Source organism: Polistes dominula, unplaced genomic scaffold, assembly GCF_049000335.1.
Source record: "Polistes dominula isolate Pdom_NZ unplaced genomic scaffold, Pdom_raw_medaka contig_24, whole genome shotgun sequence".
In the NCBI taxonomy this organism is placed as follows: Eukaryota; Metazoa; Arthropoda; class Insecta; order Hymenoptera; family Vespidae; genus Polistes; species Polistes dominula.
The window spans coordinates 6,535-27,299 of NW_028301150.1; the positions used below are offsets into that span (position 1 = coordinate 6,535).

General features: G+C 31.5%; 3 protein-coding genes and 3 long non-coding RNA genes across 18 annotated transcripts in view; 3 read left to right on the top strand and 3 right to left on the bottom strand.

Annotated features, from left to right (window-relative positions):
* The first annotated feature begins 311 nt into the window (after positions 1-311).
* On the top strand, positions 312-1,581 carry LOC149030758 (uncharacterized). Its single transcript, XR_016178272.1, has 3 exons — positions 312-865; positions 1,013-1,223; positions 1,296-1,581. It is a non-coding gene; the product is annotated as an uncharacterized LOC149030758 (long non-coding RNA).
* Positions 1,064-5,890, bottom strand: LOC107071448 (uncharacterized). 11 transcript variants are annotated; one of them, XR_016178267.1, is made up of 9 exons: positions 5,815-5,890; positions 5,565-5,718; positions 5,174-5,410; positions 3,501-5,099; positions 3,336-3,422; positions 2,992-3,231; positions 2,359-2,882; positions 1,810-1,857; positions 1,064-1,702 (listed from the first exon to the last, which is right to left on the bottom strand). It is a non-coding gene; the product is annotated as an uncharacterized LOC107071448 (long non-coding RNA). The 11 variants fall into 11 exon arrangements; XR_016178268.1 differs by having other exon boundaries at positions 5,810-5,883; XR_016178265.1 differs by having other exon boundaries at positions 2,992-3,065; positions 3,145-3,231; positions 5,565-5,874.
* A 146-nt stretch (positions 5,891-6,036) lies between these two features.
* Positions 6,037-7,082, top strand: LOC149030759 (uncharacterized). Its single transcript, XR_016178373.1, has 3 exons — positions 6,037-6,133; positions 6,218-6,703; positions 6,782-7,082. It is a non-coding gene; the product is annotated as an uncharacterized LOC149030759 (long non-coding RNA).
* Positions 6,950-9,346, bottom strand: LOC107069157 (very-long-chain 3-oxoacyl-CoA reductase). Its single transcript, XM_015326196.2, has 4 exons — positions 8,909-9,346; positions 8,014-8,386; positions 7,504-7,847; positions 6,950-7,423 (listed from the first exon to the last, which is right to left on the bottom strand). Exons 2-4 carry the CDS (start codon positions 8,383-8,385, stop codon positions 7,156-7,158), a joined length of 984 nt encoding a protein of 327 aa, XP_015181682.1. The 5' UTR covers position 8,386; positions 8,909-9,346; the 3' UTR covers positions 6,950-7,155.
* Positions 9,267-20,765, bottom strand: part of LOC107069151 (uncharacterized) — a 34,295-nt gene continuing 22,796 nt past the window's right edge. Inside the window, 8 exon segments of the mRNA XM_089177816.1 lie at positions 9,267-12,662; positions 12,665-12,930; positions 12,933-13,792; positions 13,879-14,076; positions 14,172-14,198; positions 14,200-14,306; positions 14,308-14,349; positions 14,428-14,591. Of these exon segments, the coding sequence (XP_089033942.1) occupies positions 11,664-12,662; positions 12,665-12,930; positions 12,933-13,792; positions 13,879-14,076; positions 14,172-14,198; positions 14,200-14,306; positions 14,308-14,349; positions 14,428-14,591 (2,663 nt within the window). The 3' untranslated portion in view covers positions 9,267-11,663.
* Positions 15,654-20,107, top strand: LOC107069160 (uncharacterized). 3 transcript variants are annotated; one of them, XM_015326207.2, is made up of 6 exons: positions 15,654-16,002; positions 16,605-16,759; positions 16,829-17,045; positions 17,227-18,260; positions 18,329-18,630; positions 18,764-20,107. In XM_015326207.2, the coding sequence occupies exons 1-6, from the start codon at positions 15,939-15,941 to the stop codon at positions 18,834-18,836; spliced, it is 1,845 nt and encodes a 614-aa protein (XP_015181693.2). In that variant the 5' UTR covers positions 15,654-15,938; the 3' UTR covers positions 18,837-20,107. The 3 variants fall into 3 exon arrangements, with proteins under 3 accessions (XP_015181693.2, XP_089033932.1, XP_089033931.1); XM_089177806.1 differs by having other exon boundaries at positions 17,260-18,260; XM_089177805.1 differs by having other exon boundaries at positions 15,655-16,002; positions 17,248-18,260.

The following is a 20,765-nucleotide window of genomic DNA, read 5'->3' on the forward strand; positions in this document are numbered from 1 at the left end:
TACTTCTACTACTACTACTACTATTTCAAGCTACTACTACATGCAACTACTACTACTACTCCTCATCATCCCATTTTCCAAAGGCTGTCATTCTCAGGAGCAAGCTGAATACAACGCTCAGGCCTAAGCGTGTATTGCAACCTGCTCCTGAGCGCAGCCACAGGAGTACTCTGCTTCTGCAGAGTCGGGGTCGCACCCCGATGCGTTGAAATACATGCGCTTTGCACCTCCCTTTATACTTTATTGGCAAGCCCAACGCTACCGAGTTCAAGACGCCATCTCGTAATTATATATGCAAATGAACTGTACAGCTGACATACATCAAGTTGTAATGGCTTCTCCCTCTTGTCAATCTCGCATGACATCCATTACTTTACTTTAAAATTACATTGCCTTTTATTTTTTTTTTATTCTATCTTATTATATACACAAGTGCAAATATTCTTGTTGTTGTTGTTGTTTAAAATCTTTTATAAACTAATGTGCAGTGCTCGTCTATTTATTGTAATATAGTCAAATCTATTATGTGCAATGATTTATTTCTTCTTGAAAGTAACATAACCACGAGACGTGCCAATTTTATCTTTCTAACGTGATATAGCCTCTTAAAAAAATTAATAATTTTCATTATACGTTATTACACATATATGTCTACAAGTAAAGTGATATTTTTCTTATGCTAACATATCCATACTTAGTGAAATGATTTGCTATTTTAATTACATATAACCTCTCTCTCAAGTGCAATGGTTTTCTATTTAACTTTTTACATAACCTTTAGTGCAATGGTTATTAAATTAACACGTTCCGTTCATTATATGTACAACTCACGTGGTTATTACATAATTATTTAATATGCTAAAAGGTTTGTGTTTATAATAAATTCAATTCTCTATTAAAATGTTCATGCATTAAAAAAAAATTCCTTATACCACAAAAAACACATAAATTTGTTTCATAATTAAATTTTACAATAATTAATAATTACATATAATGGTTGATTTCATTAAAGGAAAATTTCAATGGCTTGGATGATAGGATAGGTTATAAAAAAGAAATAAAATTTGACACAAAACGTGGTAATCCAAAGTAACCTCAAGTGTGCAATGGTATACTTTGTAAGTCGACAAGTAACCTTCTTTAAAGTGCAATGGTATACTTTTCCTGTCGACCTGTCCACCTGTACAGTGCAATAATATTCTTTTTACATTTACATAATAATAGTAAGTACAATGATATTCTTCTTAAGTTAACATAATACTAATAATAATAAGTACAATGGTTTTCTTTTGTAGATCACAAACACAAATCCAATGGTTTTCTTCTTAAGCAGATATCTAACATCAAGTTAAATGGATTTCTTCTTAAGGAAATATCAAACGTCAAGTCCAATGGTTTTTTTTTCTTCACAAGATATCAAACATCAAGTCCAATGGGTTTCTTCTTAAGGTGAATTGGTGATCACTGCAAAAAAAGAGAAGAGAATAAGAAAAGAATTATTATAAATAAAAACAATATTATTCACTTAATTATGATTGCATCACTGTAAGAAATTTTGTTAATTAAATACTTTACACTTTACTACACAATACTTTACACAAAAGTACAATGTGACAGCAGGTAGCCATCTTGAATTTGTCCTAGAGATGTGTTTTCTTTCGTCGTCTAGATGGCGATACATATTCTCTCTACCAGTCGGTAACTAAAGTAAAAATTTATGTAAACTTATACAAACATTAATTATATTATATTAATTCACGTTTTATATGACAAAAATAAATGTATTTTAAACAATATTATAATACTTACTTCTTTAAACAACATCCTATTTTCATTATAAAATACATGATGGTATTTCTACAAAAAAAAACACAAATGAATTCATACAAATATATACATTTTTATGCTCTTAGTCTATTCCTAATAAAATAAGTGTAAATTAATAAATTTAGTACATATAGTAAGAACTGCAAACATTAGAATGTAATTAACCATTTCTTTTCTTAATTTGTGATAACTAGGAAACATTTTTTCTATCTAATATTCTTTTCATAAAATATTACTACTCTATATATGGTTTGCTTCTAGTGCAAGTATAAACAGTGACATAACCACAACTGCAATGATTTTCTATTTCAGTTAACATAACTTTCAATTCAATGCTATTCTAAACTTTCTATTTCAAAAATATTTCATTAATATGCTAAAATGTATATATGTTAATAATAAATTCAATTGTCTACTAAAATATTTCTATTAAAATGTTCATGCATTATAAATAAAAAAAAAATACCTTATACGACCAAAAAAAACATATAAGTTTCTTAACTTGTAACATTTACAATAATTAATACTTACATGTAATGGTTGATTTTATTAAAGGAAAATTAAATGGCTTGGATGATAGGATAGGTGATAAAAAAGAAATAAAATTTGACACAAAACGTGGTAATCCAAAGTAACCTCAAGTGTGCAATGGTATACTTTGTAAGTCGACAAGTAACCTTTAAAGTGCAATGGTATACTTTTCCTGTCGACCTGTCCACCTGTACAGTGCAATAATATTCTTTTTACATTTACATAATAATAGTAAGTACAATGATATTCCTTTTAACTTAACATAATAATAATAATAATAAGTACAAAGGTTTTCTTTTTTACATCACAAACACAAATCCAATGGTTTTCTTCTTAAGCATTGATATCTTACATCAAGTCCAATGGTTTTTTTTTCTTCACAAGATATCACACATCAAGTCCAATGGTTTTTTTTTCTTCACAAGATATTACACTTCAAGTCCAATGGTTTTTTTTTCTTCACAAGATATCACACATCAAGTCCAATGGTTTTCTTCTTAAGCTGAATTGCCGAGCACTAATCACTAAAAAAAAGAATAGAATATGAACACTGAATTATTATTGTAAATAAAAACAATATTATTCACTTAATTAAAGCATCACTATTGAATTTTTTGTAATTAAATACTTAACTTTATTGCACGTGGCAGTATACAATGGCAGGTGGCCATCTTGATTGTGTCCAAGCGCGATGTATTTTCTTTCGTCTAGATGAAGAAACATATTGTACTTGTCGGTAAGTGAATTAAATATTTCCATCATTTGATGATAACAGCATAATTTTACCAGTCGGTACAATGAAGTAATAGCTAGTACCGCTGCTAGATGGCGATACATATTCTCCTTACCAGTCGGTGATAAAAGACTAATTTCCTAATAAACATTTTTATTAATTGATTAAAAAGTTAATAAAATCCCAATCATTTATACTATATGATAACAAAATAAATGTATTTTTATGGTATTATAATATTTACCTCTTTACATATTTTTGTCTAGATTAGTTTTTAATAATAGCATCTGCATATTCTTTTTCCATAATAATAGTAATGAAATGAAATTCCCTGCAAAAGAAGATATTTATTAACAAATACATCAATTTTTCTTATCAGCCATTAAAAAAAAGTATTATCTTCTATTACCGTTTGTACGTAAAACTTGATAAAAAATTTTGACATGAATTGAATGTCGGAAATATAATAATGTATTTGCCACGCGTGTTATCCATATATCTTGTGATGATAACTAAGATATACATTTCTTCTCGTATTCTTTTGATAAAATATTACACTATATACATATATTATTTTCTCGCAGTGCAAGTATGATAAGAACACAGAGTGCATTAAACTGGAATTGCGTGCAGAATTGAAGTGATGGTTAAAAAATCCCTCATGACTGTATGGGATATTTGGTTATGGATGGAGTCATAGGATTGCGTGGAAAGTTGAAGTGATGGTTAAAGAAAAACCCTCATGATCGTGTGGATTCTCTCCTTTTGAATGGTGTCATTGGTGTGCGTGGAAAGTTGGTGTGATGGAATTGCATGTAAAGTTGTTTTGCTAAGAAAAGGGACAGAAATGTTTAGATAATGCATAAAGTTAAGAGACAAACTAATCCACACATATATTTTAATAATAAGTAAAATTTCGTATAACAAAATACATATAGATGTACCTTAGTAGTAACTAATATTTGTTAAAATAATTTGATATAATGAGAACATCCTGAATTCATCTATATATACTCGGATTTAATAAAGAAAATTATTTTCCTTTGGTTATGACGTAATACTATTGTACCACACACACCAATACATCCCATTTGTAACTATTTTCATCCAGAATTGGCAATCACTAATCACTAAAAAGAGAAGAGAATATGAAAAGAATTATTCTAAATACAAAATATTATTCTTTTGATTATGATTGCATCACTATTGCATTTCTTTAATTAAATATTTAATAGTGCACGTGGTAGTACACGACACGGCAGCCATCTTGATTTTTTCCTCAGCAATATGTTGCCCGCGAAAATTCAAATAATAAGAAATGTTTTTTTATCATTAATCCGTAACCACAAAATTAATTATAATAATAATAATAATAATAATAATAATAATAATAATAATAATAATAATAATAATAATAATAATACTTTTATTATCTGAAACAATATTTATTTTGCAAGTGTGTTTATGTAATCTTTTAAAAATAATTCATAAATATGTCACTTTTTTTGTTGTTCAGTTAATAAAAGTCGATTACTGTAACATGAATTACTACTACTACATATAATTGTACATGCATCGAAATATTTTGTTATATAATAATTAATTTTCCATGAAATTATACTCTTATGGTCACGCAAGAGAATTGAAATATGTATGTGTATATATAGAGTATATATTAATGATGATGCTGCTGCTGATGATGATGATGATCTAACATAAAAGACACAGTCGAGGCAAATTCCTTTCTGATTTTACATTTTCTTTGATCCAATTAATCACCCCGTTCATTTATATAAAATTATATGTCGATACAGTCGACGATGATAAGTCGCAGCACAACAGTTTATACAAGAAATCCTTTTTTGTGTATGTGCATGTGTATTATTGTGGGGTGCAAAATAGACATATAAGTGTTTAATATAATAATGTTAGTTGCAGTATTGTTGAATTCTTCTTATCAATCTTGATAATAATGATTAGGCATTTCTAGTCAAATTATTTACCTATCCTGTTAAATGAATCAGTTTATCAATCAGTTTGATATAGGTTTGTTTTTTACAAATACAAGATTGCAATGCTTACCTTTTGACACATTCTTGTCTTGATTATTCTTTGTTACTGCAGCTGCATTCTATTTACATAATATTATAGAATAAAACTCTTATTCGGATGGCATAATCAATGCAAATCTTTTAATCGTTAGTCGTAAGAAAATGAAATATATATATCCATTTATCGAATGGTGTAATGAATTCTTCTTCTCGTGAGTATGTATAATGTTCTTGGATTGGAATTAAAAATATAGATCTGCATGCTGATCTAAAAATATTTTAAAAAGTAGTTTATATAAATACAAAAATAAGTTTGAAAAGGGAGAAAATGTTTAGATAATGCATAAAGTTAAAAGGCAAAATAATCCATATATTTTAATAATTAGTAGAATTTCGTATAACAAAATATATACTTTACTTACTAGTATTTGTTATAATAATTTGATAAAAAGAACGTCTGGAATTCATCTGCATTCTCGGATTTAATTAAGAAAATTATTTTTCTAAGGTTATGACATAACACTGTCCCACAGCACTTTATCCAGTTTAATTATTTTCATCCAGAATTGGCGATCACTAAATAAAGAATATGAAACGAATTATTATAAATAAAAAATATTATTCACTTGATTATTGCATCACTAAAAGGATTTTTTTAATTAAATACTTTACACTGCACATAGCCTGTATTTATGGTATTAAAAGTACATTGACAGGTAGCCATCTTGATTTTATCCTAGTTATGTTTTATCTTTTGTCTAGATGGCGAAACATATTCTATTAATCGGTAAGACATAGTAACATTTACTTCTGCTAGATGGCAGCCTAAATTTACTAGTCGGTACATTGAAGTAATATCTAGTACCGATAGGTGGCGATACACATTTAACCAGTCGGTAATAAAATATAGATTACCTAGACGCACACAATATGTTTTTATTAATTGATTAAAAATAAATGCAACTCCCCAATCAATTTTTATATGTTAAATGTAAGTGTATTTTAATAGTATTATAATATTTACCTCTTCTTCTAACAAATCTATTATATTTGCCTCTAACATATTATTGTCTAGATTATTTTTAGTCAGAACAGCTGCATTCTATTCACATAATAATTCACATGGAATTCTTTGCAAGGAAGATATTAATTTATATAAATACATATATTTTTCTTGGCAGTCGATGAACAATAATATCTTCCATCATCGTTTAGAAAACCTGGTAAAAGATTTTGTACAAGAATAGAGTTTTCTAATATAATGTATTAGCCATTTGTTTTCCTAATTTGTGATAACTAGGATGCATTCCTTCTGGCAATCTTTTGATAAAATATTACGGTATATGGTTTCTTCCAAATGTAAGTATAATAAAAACAGTGCATTCAAAAATCTTTCATTGTTGCAGTATTGTTGGATTCTTTTTATCATTCTTGATAGTAATGAGTAGACATTTCAAGTTTACCTCCCCTGTTGTATGAATCAGTTTATTAATCAGTTTAATATATAACTGTTATATATTATCAGTTTAATAAAAGTTCGTAGGGTTGATATTTCTGAAAAGTTCATAGGGTGGATATTTCTGAAAGGTTCGTAGGGTGGATATTTGTGAAAAGTTCATAGGGTGGATATTTCTGAAAGGTTCGTAGGGTGGGTATTACAACTAATTTTTCTTTTGTATAGAGTTTCTGTGTGAATTATGAAGCGAATTAAGTGAATGAAATGCAATTCGTTTGCAATAAAATAAATATGAATTTGTAGGTTTAAATATAATATGTTTATGAATATTTTATATGAATTGAATAAAAATTTTTTTTTGTAAAATAAAAAAAGACAATTTATTAAAAATTTACAATTTAAGCTGGTACGAGGACTCCTGTGATTCGCAGCATTTAAACACGCACACACAGGCACATGTATACTTGATAAGTAAGTAATACAATCATTTTTCGTAGAAAGAGAAATCCCGTGAATTAGGATAATAATAGATGACAAAAAACATGGCTTGGAGAAATTTATTCCGTAAGGGGATCATCGCTTTGCGTTATTTCTTTCATTTGCTTCTGTTCCTTGATCTTTCTTCGAAGAGCACGTCCTCTTAAATTGAGCATCGTTCTGGTCACTAACCACATAGCACCCTTCTTACACACGCATATCAAAGTCTTCATAAATCCGTAAATTAAATAGTGTGGAGGATATCCAGTTGTTAGCGATTCGATTCCTACAGTTTTTAATGTTGCCTCGACGAACTTATCAGGTGTCGGTGCCATCCATGTTGGCTTTCTAATGAAATCAAATGAATAAATTAATTAGTAATTTTCAGTAATCGTCGAATTGATGAAAAAAGTAACAAGCATTCTCACTTAATTTTAGTCATCTTGGTAGAAACTACTCCAGGAAGAACGCACTGCACGATAACACCATATGAAGCTACTTCCGCAGCTAAATCAGCACTGAATTTAATGACATAAGCTTTGCTAGCTGCATAGACTGTTAAATATGGACTTGGAATATCACCAATTATCGAACTAATATTAATGACAACACCCTTCTGTCTTTTTATCATGCCTGGTAGAACCACCCTTGTTGTACCGGTAAGACCAGCCACGTTTAATTGTAATATTTTATTTAGAGTATCTTCTGGAACGTTTGTTAGAAATTCTGGATGTTCGTAACTCATTCCAGCACTATTAATAAGAATGCCAACCTGTAGAAATATATTTTAATTGCTATCATAACTTTTGTCATTCAATTTATATTTGCCTTGAGACAATATATTTTGTATATAGTAAAAGCAATAATGGAAAGTATGCTTGAAGTGATATTAATTAACATTGTTAATATCGTCGAAGAATATTGATAAATGACCCTACCTCGAGTTCTTCAATAGCTTCAGCGATTTTAGAGTAAACCACTTGACCTTCGGTTAAATCAGCTTCCACGACACGGGTCTCAACTCCGTATTCCTCTTTTATTTCGGTTGCAACATCTTTCAGTTTTGTCAATGATCTTGAGATTAGCACAATATCGAGTCCTTTGCTAGCAAAAGCCTTAGCGAAAGCTTTACCGAGCCCATCGGTTGCCCCTGTGATTACTGCCCATCTACCTTGACTCGTTAAATCTACACCTAAGCCTAAATTAGGTGCTAATAATTTTCTCCATGCGAGTAGACCTCCTCTTATTAAAATTCGCAAGCCCACAGCAGTTAGGACAACCAAAGAGATCTTTTCCCAGCACGTCAACATCCTAAAATATATTTTCCTTTTCGAATTGTGTTCCACAATTTTGTTCGTCGTCTTACGATGAACGACCACCACCACCTACGTTCTATAATTAACTGAGACTGATAACGTTTATCGAATTACGTTAACGTCCGCTTTTAATTAACCAGTCATCGTACATTAAGCAATGACCTCAAGGCTTATTAACTACAATGAAATTTATTTACCCAGACATGACAAACAAAATTCTTTTTCCTTTTCTTTTTTTTTTTTTTTTTTTTGAAAATATTTTACTTATTTCCTGCAAATCAAATTTCGATATTTTTATGATCGTTAAATAAAACAAAAGTTAAATGCAAACTGTCAATATATGAAATATTTATTAATGAGTGTATAATTATTAATAGTATTTTAGTAGAATCGTAAAAGTAAGAGTAACAGTAAAAGTAAGATAAGATATGAAAATCGCGCGATCGTGTCTAATCTAAGTAAATAGCTTTTCTTGGATTAGTTGCATTAGGTCTATACTTTTTCACTTTTTCCTTACTTGTCGATCAAACGATCAAACCAATTCACATCCGCTTTTCTTCTCAAGAACGGACGAACCTTGATTAACTCTTATCTTCTTTTTCTTTAAACAATCCCATTCAATAATTGTTCTTTCTCTCTATTTTATTTTTTTTTCTGAGATAATTAACAAAATCACATTAAATTGGGGTGGAATTTGAAATTACAGGAAATACACACGAGTAGTAAAAACACTTATTACAAAACTTTGACATGAATGTTGTCATAAGAACTTATGTTATTAGCAAAAGAAGGAATTGCACGATTATAACGAATACACCGATGTCTTCTTGTTAAAAGATGTGTTGTTCACAGATATGCAGAAAAAAAAGAACTCACCAACTGGGATGAAAAAGAAGAAAGAAAAAGAAAGATAGTGATAGTGAAATGGGTCTTGAGGAGTGTAGGAGGAGAAGGAAGAGGAAGAAGAAGAAGAAGAAGAAGAAGAAGAAGGCGGTAGCATACAGGGGAATAGGATCGATAGTACGTCGGCGTAAACGTGACCACGGCTGTTAAGAGAAATGCGCGCGCGCAATGTCACGGCTATGGGATCTTCTCTCTCTTTCTTTCTCTTTCTCGTAGAGTCAGTCATTCCTCTATATTTCTCTACTTTCTTCCCTCTCTCCACCCTCCTGCACCTCTTTCACCTCATCCTATCTTCGTCTTATTGTATCGTATCGTATCGTATCGTATCGAGAGAGAGAGAGAGAGAGAGAGAGAGAGAGAGAGAGAGAGAGAGAGAGAGTTGTTCTTTCTCTGACATACTTTACTTCCTTCCTCCCCCCCCTCCTGCCATTCATGCTCCCTCACTTGAAAAATTAGGGTTCTTGGTATAGGAGCGTCGACCGACATTAACTTCGACATTGATGTTACTTTCTTTTTTTTTGTGTTTTGCCAATAACTCGAATTGTTAACTTCGTTGTTTACTTTTTGATAAAACTCTGTCTGTGTGTGTCTCTCTCTCTCTCTCTCCTAGATATCTCTCGTGCTCATTTTCTTTTTCTATACGTTTTTTTCGCTTCTTTCTTTTTTTTTAGCAAGAAATAGAAAATCAGGACACCTGTCCGTAGTTCTAATATTTGCCTTTCGGCAGCTTAGTTTCTCCGAAGGGTTGCTTCCACATGTTTTACCCTTGTTTTTTTCTTAAACTTTTGTTCTATTTCCATTTGTATTTTTCTAGTAGTTTCACACCTAGCGAATATTTGAAACATTTTATAATCCGAATAGGAAAAGAGAAATTTTTTTATAACAAGGTCTCTTTTGTTTTCTTTGAAAGATGAACAACATCGAATCAAAACGAATAAAATAATCGATCAATCCGATTTTAATCGAGAAAGACACAGATACGTATCATAAACTTGTATTTACTGATTTATGTACCATTGGCTATTTTGCTTCTCTCACTCACCCTTTCTTTCCTTCTTTCTGTTTACGGTTAACCGACCTTCTATCTACTTTGGGACAGTAGCTTAATATATTCTTCAAGTATTTCGACGAATCTCGTTTACATATTTTTTTTCGTTTGATGCATTACTAATCCTACAACTATAAACTATTAATTAACGTTATAAGAATAGTATATAATATTATTACAACTTGTTATGAGTTTTATGTTCGTGGAAAAATTTCAATGGAAAGGAAAAATTTCAAGTTGAATAAAAGAAACGCTAAATTAGATAAAACATAGTTTGATAATGACGGAGGAAAATATTTACAGAATTTGAGTAGTTTGAATCATGAATAATATTCAAAAGATTTTCATGAGCAATTATTGCGTTGTAGAATTGTTTTCTTCGCACGTCAACCGATTAATTCGTTTTTTACTCGTTGAAAATCAATCGATCGTTCGTTCGTTCGTTCGTTCGTTAAAGAATTATTTGAACGCGCTTAAACTTTCTTCCTTTCCGGATTTGGTGAAAGAAAGCAAAGTCATTTGGTGAAAGTTCGAGGAGATCCAAGAATCGTGCATTCAGATTGTGATTTAATATCGTTAATTAAAAATTTCAGAATTTAAATTATCATATCATTGATTTTTTTCATATATCATTCCTTTCTATTGTATGATATTTTGAAAATATTATTCGGAATAAAATCGTTTGCGAATTATCAAAATTTCATTCGATGATTTAGTATTTGTAATAGGGCTTTATAATTTTATCAAATCTTGGATAAATTTGTTGGTTTTAAATGGAAATAATCATATGAAATTATATATAATATATTTTTGGATTTTATAAGCAAGTCACGCTAAAGCTAAAGAAATCATTTGCATAATATTGATTTAATGTCCAACTTTGAATAAAAATTTGTTGAACCTATCGTATGCTTATACGAACGTACATATATTAAAGGTAAAATCCGGAAATAACGTTGATCGTGTAAACGTTTAACGCGAATTCTAATGCCATATACATTATATACTTTTTAATAAATATCGCGAAAAAAAAAACAAAAGTTATTCGTTTAGCAAATAGAAAATCACGATAGAAAACATAGAGAAGTTTGTTCAATTGAAGATGAAAGAATATGAATTTTCTAATTATCATCGGTTAGCTGTAGATCGTTAAAAGAATCTATAAAAAAGCACACAAATATTAAATAAAATTGATCGTGTAACGCATTGTGATTATCATTCCATTCTTATATATTTCATATTTATTTTAATATTTTAATTTTTAACAAATTAAAAACGACTTAATTTTGACGTTTCGTTAGTTCAATTTAGTTTTTGGTAATCAAGCGACAATTTCAAGATCGGCGTTCCGTATTTCTTTTTCGGTAAAATCCATTGTCTTGGTGCCAGTCTTAACGACTTCTCTCTGCGCCATCAACGTGACGTTTCTATGAGCCTGGTGAATAGTTTGTAGATGAAAGCGTCTCCAAAGGAGAGCATCAACGTCGACAGATTTCGTCCAGTCTTGCCAATCGCCTCGGGTTATTCCCTCTTCGTTAATACCTTCAGCTTCTTCGAGAACTTTGCGAAGCCAGGTAGCCCAATTGTCGGCGGTATCGCTGACATAAGTCAGCCATTTCGACCAATCCCTAATTTGAACGGATTCAACTTCAGCTGGATATTTGTCGAGGAAAATGATTTGCGACTCTGTAAGAATATTTTTCATCCAATTCGCTATTTTTCCAGCCAAAACGATCAAGACGTCTTTCATATGTTCGTTCAATGCTTCTGGATCTTCTCTTTCTATAACGGTTCGAAATTTATCATAGATTGCGGCTTGAATACGATCACGAACCAAATCGACGCCTTTACTTTCAGGCATGGATTCTAACATAGCGTAAAGAACGTCGATCAGTTTACTGAAGGTCACGAACGGCACGTCGGTAGAGAAGAAATCGCCATAATCCCCAACCGTTACTATAGACTTTATGCGTTCCATTTCTCTCTTTGCTTTCTCTTCTTCCTCGGCTTTCTTTCTTCTTTTTTCTTCTTCTTTTTCTTCTTCTTTTTTTTCTTTCTCTTTTTGTAATTTGGCTTCTTCTTCTTTTTTCTTTTCTTTTTGTAATCCCGCTTCTTCTTCTTCTTCTTCTTCTTCTTTATTTGTTTGTAATCTTGCTTCTTCTTCTTCTTTTTCCATTTCTTTTTCTTTTTGTAATCCCGCTTCTTCTTCTTTCTCTGTTTGTAATCTTGCTTCTTCTTCTTCTTTTTCCATTTCTTTTTCTTTTTGTAATCCCGCTTCTTCTTCTTTCTCTGTTTGTAATCTTGTTTCTTCTTCTTCTTCTTTTTTTCTTTCTCTTTTTGTAATCCCGCTTCTTCTTCTTTCTCTGTTTGTAATCCCGCTTCTTCTTCTTTCTCTGTTTGTAATCTTGCTTCTTCTTCTTTCTCTGTTTGTAATCCCGCTTCTTCTTCTTTCTCTGTTTGTAATCTTGTTTCTTCTTCTTCGTCTTCTTTTTTTTCTTTCTCTTTTTGTAATCCCGCTTCTTCTTCTTTCTCTGTTTGTAATCCCGCTTCTTCTTCTTTCTCTGTTTGTAATCTTGCTTCTTCTTCTTCTTTTTTTCTTTTTCTTTTTGTATCCTTGCTTCTTCCATGACTCTTTTTCTTTCTTCCTCTTCCTGTCGTTCCCTTTCTAACGTCAGTTCTTCTTCCTCCATTTTTCTTCTTTCTTCCTGTTTCTCTTTTTCTTCTTCGTCTTCTTCCTCGCCTTCTTCCTGATCATCTTCATCCTCTTGTTCTTCCCTTTCTTCTTCCTCCTCCTTCTCTTCCTCCTCCTCCTTCTTCTTCTCTTCCTTCTCTTCCTCTTCCTCTTCCTCTTCCTCTTCCTCTTCCTCCTCCTTTTCCTTCTTATCCTCCTCCTCCTTTTCCTTCTTATCCTCCTCCTCCTTTTCCTTCTCCTCCTCCTCCTCCTCCTCCTCCTCCTCCTCCTCTCCTTCTTCTTCTTCTCCTTCTTCTTCTTCTTCTTCTTCTTCTTCTTCTTCTTCTTCTTCTTCTTCTTCTTCCTTTCGTTTCTTCTCGCACATTTGTTCCAATTCCTTCTTACGATCTTCCGCAACTTCGAAAAGCACTCCGGATATCCAACAAGCTACAACATCCGAGAGAAAACGCATTTGTTGCGACTTACGATCGCTCTCATCTAATGGTGTATATTCAAGAACATAACTTAATCTCTTGATTATCACGTTAGCTATATCTTCGTATTCTTCTTTTGGTATTGGACATCTCCAATTAAGAATACTCTTAACAAAACGTTCGGCCATCATATATTGACAAGTTATAGCATCCTTATCTAATATTGTTGCACTCAATGCACCTGGTTTCTTAGCTATTCGCGTAGGACGATTAAACTTACGTTCCTTTTTTCGTCTCTGAGATATTGTTTGACGTTTTTTATTACGAAACGCTTTTGCTGCTTGCCTGAAATCATCGATAATATTGTCATATCTTATATAATGATAATTAATTAATTATCAATAATTAAAAAATGTTAAAAAATACTTTACTCTGGCGTTAAACAAGTTTCACCCTCCAATGATTTGATTAAATTGTCCACAAATTCGGGTTTTAATCTAGAAGCCCCCTCCTGCAGGGTTATCAACATACGATGTTTCGGTGGTCGAGCTAATTCTTTGATTCTTTGAGAAACTGGCTTAATTTTTCTTATCACTTCCTCTTGCAGACACGCTGGTGGACATCTACGACTGTTTGAAAACATCGATAATTAGTGATACGTAATATTGTCGTTAAATACATTAAATCATCGCTAGGCTCGTAACAATAATTCTATTAATATTACCTCGGAGTCGCTAGCACATCGATGTATTTTTTTTGACAGACAATGCCTCGGAATGATGTCCAGTTTTGGAAAAATGCAGGGTTTACCATAAATCATCACTTTTACTTGCTTTTTTTCCTTCATTGCTGCCGTTGATGCTTTTTTTTCTCTCGCAACATTCACTCTCCGCCATAGATTTCTAATCATCCAATTGGTTGGTTGGTACATCAAATGTATATATAATTAAATTTTATATTATTATATTATTTACTTGGGCTTTCTTCTTCGCCGATGGTTTGACGCAGCGTAACCATTTTTCTTTCTTCTTTTCAAAACGTGGATATCCCTCAAATTTGTCATCCCTTTCACCTTTATTTATTTCTTTCTGTATCGAGACTGCACGTTTCACGTCTTCCGGATCGTCATCGTTCATATCCATACCTGATTATAAATTTGACGTCTGAGTGTGCCTTACTTGTGTATTATAACTATTTTATCTTTTTTCCATTTATAATTTTCCTTTGTACAATAGATCATGAAACTTCATTTTATCGACTTTTTCTACGTCGTTTAAACGGACCAAAATTTTCAATAGTGTTCCATTTTTTTGTTAACTTTTTTACTTTTGTTTGCTTTTTCTTTTCGATCAAATTTCATTAAATTTTTTTTCATTCATTCATTCATTAAAATTGTACAAAATAATTTTGTTTGTCGAAAAATTTGGTTTTTTATATTTTAGAAGCAAAATAGTTTGAACGGAAAATTTGGAATGATGAATATCGAACATGAACGTGAAGATCGTGTTTTCGATATTTCGTGTTTGATTTCGTTCCTTTTGTTTTATTTATTCTTTTATTTTTAAGCTGAAAAATTAATTAAAAAGTATTTACATATTGTAGTATAATATCTTGCGAACGTAATGAATATACGTACGAATATGAACGTTATCGATCGAGGTGCATAATTATTGTTTAACACGAAACGTTCAAGAGCGTTCATTCAACGTTGTGCAGGATTAATAAACGCGAACGTGATCAAAATTTATAATCTGCTAGTTAGTCAGCAAATATAGACTTAACCATTTAATTACACAAGTTATTATAATGAAATAACGATCGATCATTGAAATATAGTTAACCGCCTACGAATTTGAATCGACTTTCGATACTGATCGAGACTCGACACGACAATTATTATTATCGATTATATTATTTTCTATTTTGATTGAAATAACCTCCGTCTATCTACATAAAAAGAAATAATGAAAAAAAAAAAAAGAAAAGAGAAAAACAAAAACCTCGATATAAATACGTTGTATCGTATCTTTTATTTTTCTTCGATAAAAAAGAAGATAAATAAACGAAAGTTGTTTTTAACGCGCGCGCGCCTTTGGAATTGAAGTATTAAATGTTACGGGCAGATGGCGGTATAGTACAGACGTCAGTGGTCGGATGGTTGTTCCGTTCGTTAATCGATCAATTCGGGTGTCGCTGTGTTCATTCGAAGGAAGGGAGACGTATAATATAGACCGTAGAAAAGGAAATACGGAAATAGGCCGAGATGCGAGAGCGTTAAGTAGAGTAATGTCGGGCTTTCGGATTGGACACGACTCCTTCACTATTGTCTACCGTAATGCATAGATCAGTAGTGTATCCTAATTTCCTAAGAGGAATCATCAAAATGTCGTTGAGGAAACGTTGACGTTTAATACACGATAAAACGGAAGGACGTAAAAAGGCTTGCCGCTGGACCACGGAGTGTTAACTATGATGAGATAACGAACGCAGAATGAAATACAACAACGTTGACTTTCTCGGTTATGCAGTCCTCACATTCACTTTACATCTTAACGGTGCGTTCAAAAGACCCCAACGTTATCTTATTTATTTCATTTTATATTTTATCTTTGATTCCTCGTATTACCTCCATACTCGCTCTTTCTCCCTCCCTCCCTCTCTCTCTCTCTCTCTCTCTCTCTCTCGTTCCCTCCCTCCCTCCCTTTCTCTCTCTCTCTCTCTCTGTCTGTCTTTCTCTTGCAATATTTTTTCTAGCCTCTCTTCTTAACGTTTATTGAAAGTCCTATCAATTTGATATTTATCAATTGTCATCGTCAACGCGTGACCGCGTTGCGAATGCGTACGGCCTTTGAATTAGGGCAATGCTTAAACGATATATATATATATAGAGATAACATGCTCTATTTATTTAAGTTTTTACGTATACTACTGTTTTGTGATGTTTCGTAAAGATAATATTGATTTCATTTATCTAATTGTCAGTTGCTTTTTATGAGTATTTATTTTTGTTTTATACGGTTAAATATTGAAGAAGTATCTTTTACAATTGTCTTCTTTGGAATTTGTTTTAAAGCTTTACAGACTTTTCACTCCCAGATAAATATGCATGTTTTTATAAAAAAAAAAAAAAACTATACATATCATTGGATACTTGCAGTTCGCGCAGAAGACGGAGTTGCTTGCAAGGATTTACAAGGACGTTCTTATGAAAGCGGTTACCTTTACTTTCCTGGTCCGGAACCTTGTACATTTTGTGTTTGTGATAACGGCAATCCAAAATGGTGCAAAGCTGTTATTTGCAAATTTCTTGAGGTATCCTAATATTTCATTATTAAAAATTATAGATTAAATATATATTCTTATTTTGATATAATTTTTAAGGAAGACTGTAAATCTTTGCGAAGAAGCGAAAAGTGCTGTGAATTTATTTGCTTAAACGATGCTAATGAAAAATCTGATGGCAGTGGTACCAACTTGGTAGAAGGAAGCGTTAACTATGATATAGGGTTACGTTCTGTTGCCAGTTTTGCAACGGCAATAATATCTTTAAGTCTTTTATTTTTCTTAATATATCGCCTACGTCAACGAAAAATTAGAGGTATGTGTGTTTATGTTTTAAAATAATGATACAACAGTATATATACATATAGCTTTTAAAGATAATAATATATAATCGTATAAAAAAAAAAAAAAAAAAAAATCATGAAATCATTTCAATCCTATGCTACTAGTAGTTACTTAATTAATAATGATGATACAAATGATATTATGCATAAAAGATTCAGGGTATCCCATGTTAGTGTGTGTGGCAGGAAGACAAAGCAGACAATTAGCAGAGGACCAAAGAAATCTGGGCAGTATGGGATATTTAGAAAGAGGAGGACTACAGCATGGCATACCAATGGATGACATGCCTTGTGGCGGTGGATATCCTTTGTGGAAACCGGCAAACAATTATTTTCCACGCGGAGAAGCACCTCCACCTTACGAAGAAGCTGTAGCAGCTGCTAGGACAGAGCAAGCGCTTTTATCTATGGCCCCCCATACTACATTGTCTCCATTAAATTTTTCAAATGGCTATTTGCAAGATACCAATAGTCATCCAAATATAGCCGTTGTAGCTAGTAGTCAAGATGCGTTAAATTCGACTTCACCGATGCCTTCAAATAGTAACGGTGCAAGCACTGTCCCATTAGTAGTATCATCATCAAACGTAACGATCGGTTCATTAACCACATATACGAACTGTCACCAGCTTAATCAAAGTGAACAATCAACGACCCTTAACGTTGGTACATCCACTGCTACAAATTACGCGGCATCTACGAATACATATGAAAATTTGCCAGTATCCAATGGTATAACGAATTTCACTTATCAAATAGCCACAGCAAGTAACGATACTCAACAATTAACGAATTCCCATTCAACTATTTCGAAAAGTTATCGACAACACACCACGTTTCCTCGTCAAAGTGGTGGTGCATTTACAATATCCGCGAGCTTACCAAGTTCTGAGTTATCCGCTCATCGTACTATTCCGAGAACGCTCACAAATAACACTCCTACGACTAGAATAAAAGATATTATGAGTGATCGTTCTACGGACGAGATATTTCATCTTCCACCGAGAAGTTTGTCACCAAAGAATTTGCCGCAATCAGTTTCGCCGATGGTATCTAACGATCAAGAACGTATGCAAGAACCTTCTAATATATTTTGCAAGGACGTTATAACGTCTGCAACTGCAAATGTAACTCAAATTGAAAGACAACAAGGAAATATTACTTCGCGAAAACCGTGTGACTTTAAGGTACTCTAATAGTAAGCTACTCTAATATACAATTATTTCATTTTAATTGTGACGTTATTTATTTGTAGCCTCCTTTAAACGTTGCTAACGAGATTAACGAAGATGGAAGTTTTGAATCGGTAGCTTGTACTTGCAGTATGCAAACTCTTCCAACTCTGCACGATGATGCGGATGATTATCGTAGCGAGTGCGAAAATTGTAAAAGCGCAACTGGATCTCGTTATTATTTGGATAACGAGGATGAATTAGTTACATCACCGCACGAAACCATGACATTACATAGGAGACCAGAGGATACAGCATCAAGTGCCACACCTCAATATTATAGGACTTCTCTTACACTGCCGACAAGTACTCGTCAACGTACAAGGTGAAAACCCTTTATTTATTAATGATTTATTAATATATATTTAAATTTATGCACCTTCGTCAAATACTCGAGCTTCATAATAAATGGGATTTATATGAGATATTGTTGTTGTTGTGTTGTTATTGTTGTTTAGGAGTACTGGAATTCGTGAAAATTGGTTTAATACCATGCCACAAAGTTCTACAGAATCTTCGGATGAAAATTAAATGTAAAAAGAAGAAAAGGAAGAAGAGGAAGAAGAAGAGGAGGAAGAAGAAGAGGAAGAAGAAGAGGAAGAAAAAGAGGAAGAAAAAGAGGAAGAAAAAGAGGAAGAAAAAGAAGAAGAAGAAGAAGAAGAAGAAAAATATATAATGTCTATATATTGAGTAAGTACCAAAATATGTAAATGCGTATTAAATATTAGGATCGCGTACGCTCATTACAGAGTAAATAAAATTCGATTCGCTTTACGCATAACATGGAGCAGTGTTGATAGCAAAAACTCGATACAAATAATGTTTTGTACTAAAAAAGTTCGTTAGATCTGCGTCGTTTCTGTTACATTACTACAAGTACTTGATTAGAAAGCAGAAATAAGTGATGCACAGAATGTACAAAAATGGTTCTTTATAAATTTATAGTTTATTATAGATATTATTTGAAAAAGTTATAAATGTGCACTTTGCAAACTGCGAATGTTTATGCAAACGCATATTTCAATTGAAAAAAAATTAAATATTGTATATTTTTTAATTTTTGATTGCTATTATAATTTAATCAATAAAAATCACTTTTATATGTATTTTTAATATGTACGGCATCGTAAATAATTGTCATAATTTATGAATAAGCAAATCGTCGATATTTATATTATTTTATGCGACGCTATGTTTTTTTTATATTATACACTATTTATGCATATATGTATATACTTTGCATGTTGATTTTTTTTCTTTTATATATGTCAGTGCATAAACATAGGTAGTTTGAAGATAGCATACCATTATTTTTATATCTTTTAGCTTATCCGTTATATTTACATTTATTTTATTAAATAATTTAATAACAAAGTAACCAAATGGCTATATTATTTATATTTATAAATATAAAAACTATGCGAATATATTAATATGTATATAAACATACTATATATACATACGTATATACATACATAAAAAAAGATCATGAAAGGGTGTGCCAACAATTTGGACAATTTTGAACGTATATTTTGTAAATTTTTTAATCATTTTTAAATTTGAAAATAGTTTCAAGTCAATTTTCAAAACCATAACGATTGATTCATATAAGATGTTTTTAAATTTAGATTTAGGTTCACGAAGAAAGAAGAAACGAATGAAAGAGAAAAGGGGTATCACACTTCAGTGTCATTGTTAGACATTGTTGTTATATGATTCTTTACAAATAATATAGTTCATCTTAACGTAAAAAAAGAAAAAAAAAAAAAAGACAGAAAGTAAAAACAAAAAAAAAAAAAAAAGAGAGAAATGAAACAAGGAAAAAATTCATCACATGGGAAGCAGTATTGTTACAAACATTGATCGCATGTGTTTAACAAAAATAGACATATTATCTAGGCTGTACTGTATCCTACATGCAGAAACTTTAAATTCTCGTTATCGATAAGATACGAGCAACTAAATATCTCTTCTTTCAGTAGTAAATATGATACTTTTTTAAACATGATATCACAATAACAATTGGGTAGTAGTGTATATTAGGTAGAAGTTGGATAAAAAATACACACATACACACACACACATATATATATATATATATATATATATATATATACACCCAAAACATATACATATACACGTTTTAAATGGCAATGTATAAGTTGCATGGCATACACAACTTATTTCTTTGATAATTTGTTGTTTCCTTTTTAATCACTGAAATATTTATCTTTCTTATTTCTCGTATCATTTTCATAAACAGTGTCATGATTACTTCAAAAGTTCAGCACAAAAATTGATATGACATATACTGTGTTCAACCATAGTATTACTTAAAAGTATCTTCTTCGTACTCCTGTGATATAATATTGTAGATCATAATAGGAACGTAAAAAAGAAAAAAAATTAATAATATTAATTGATATTTTTGCTTTATTGTCATTAGTACCTTCGAACTAA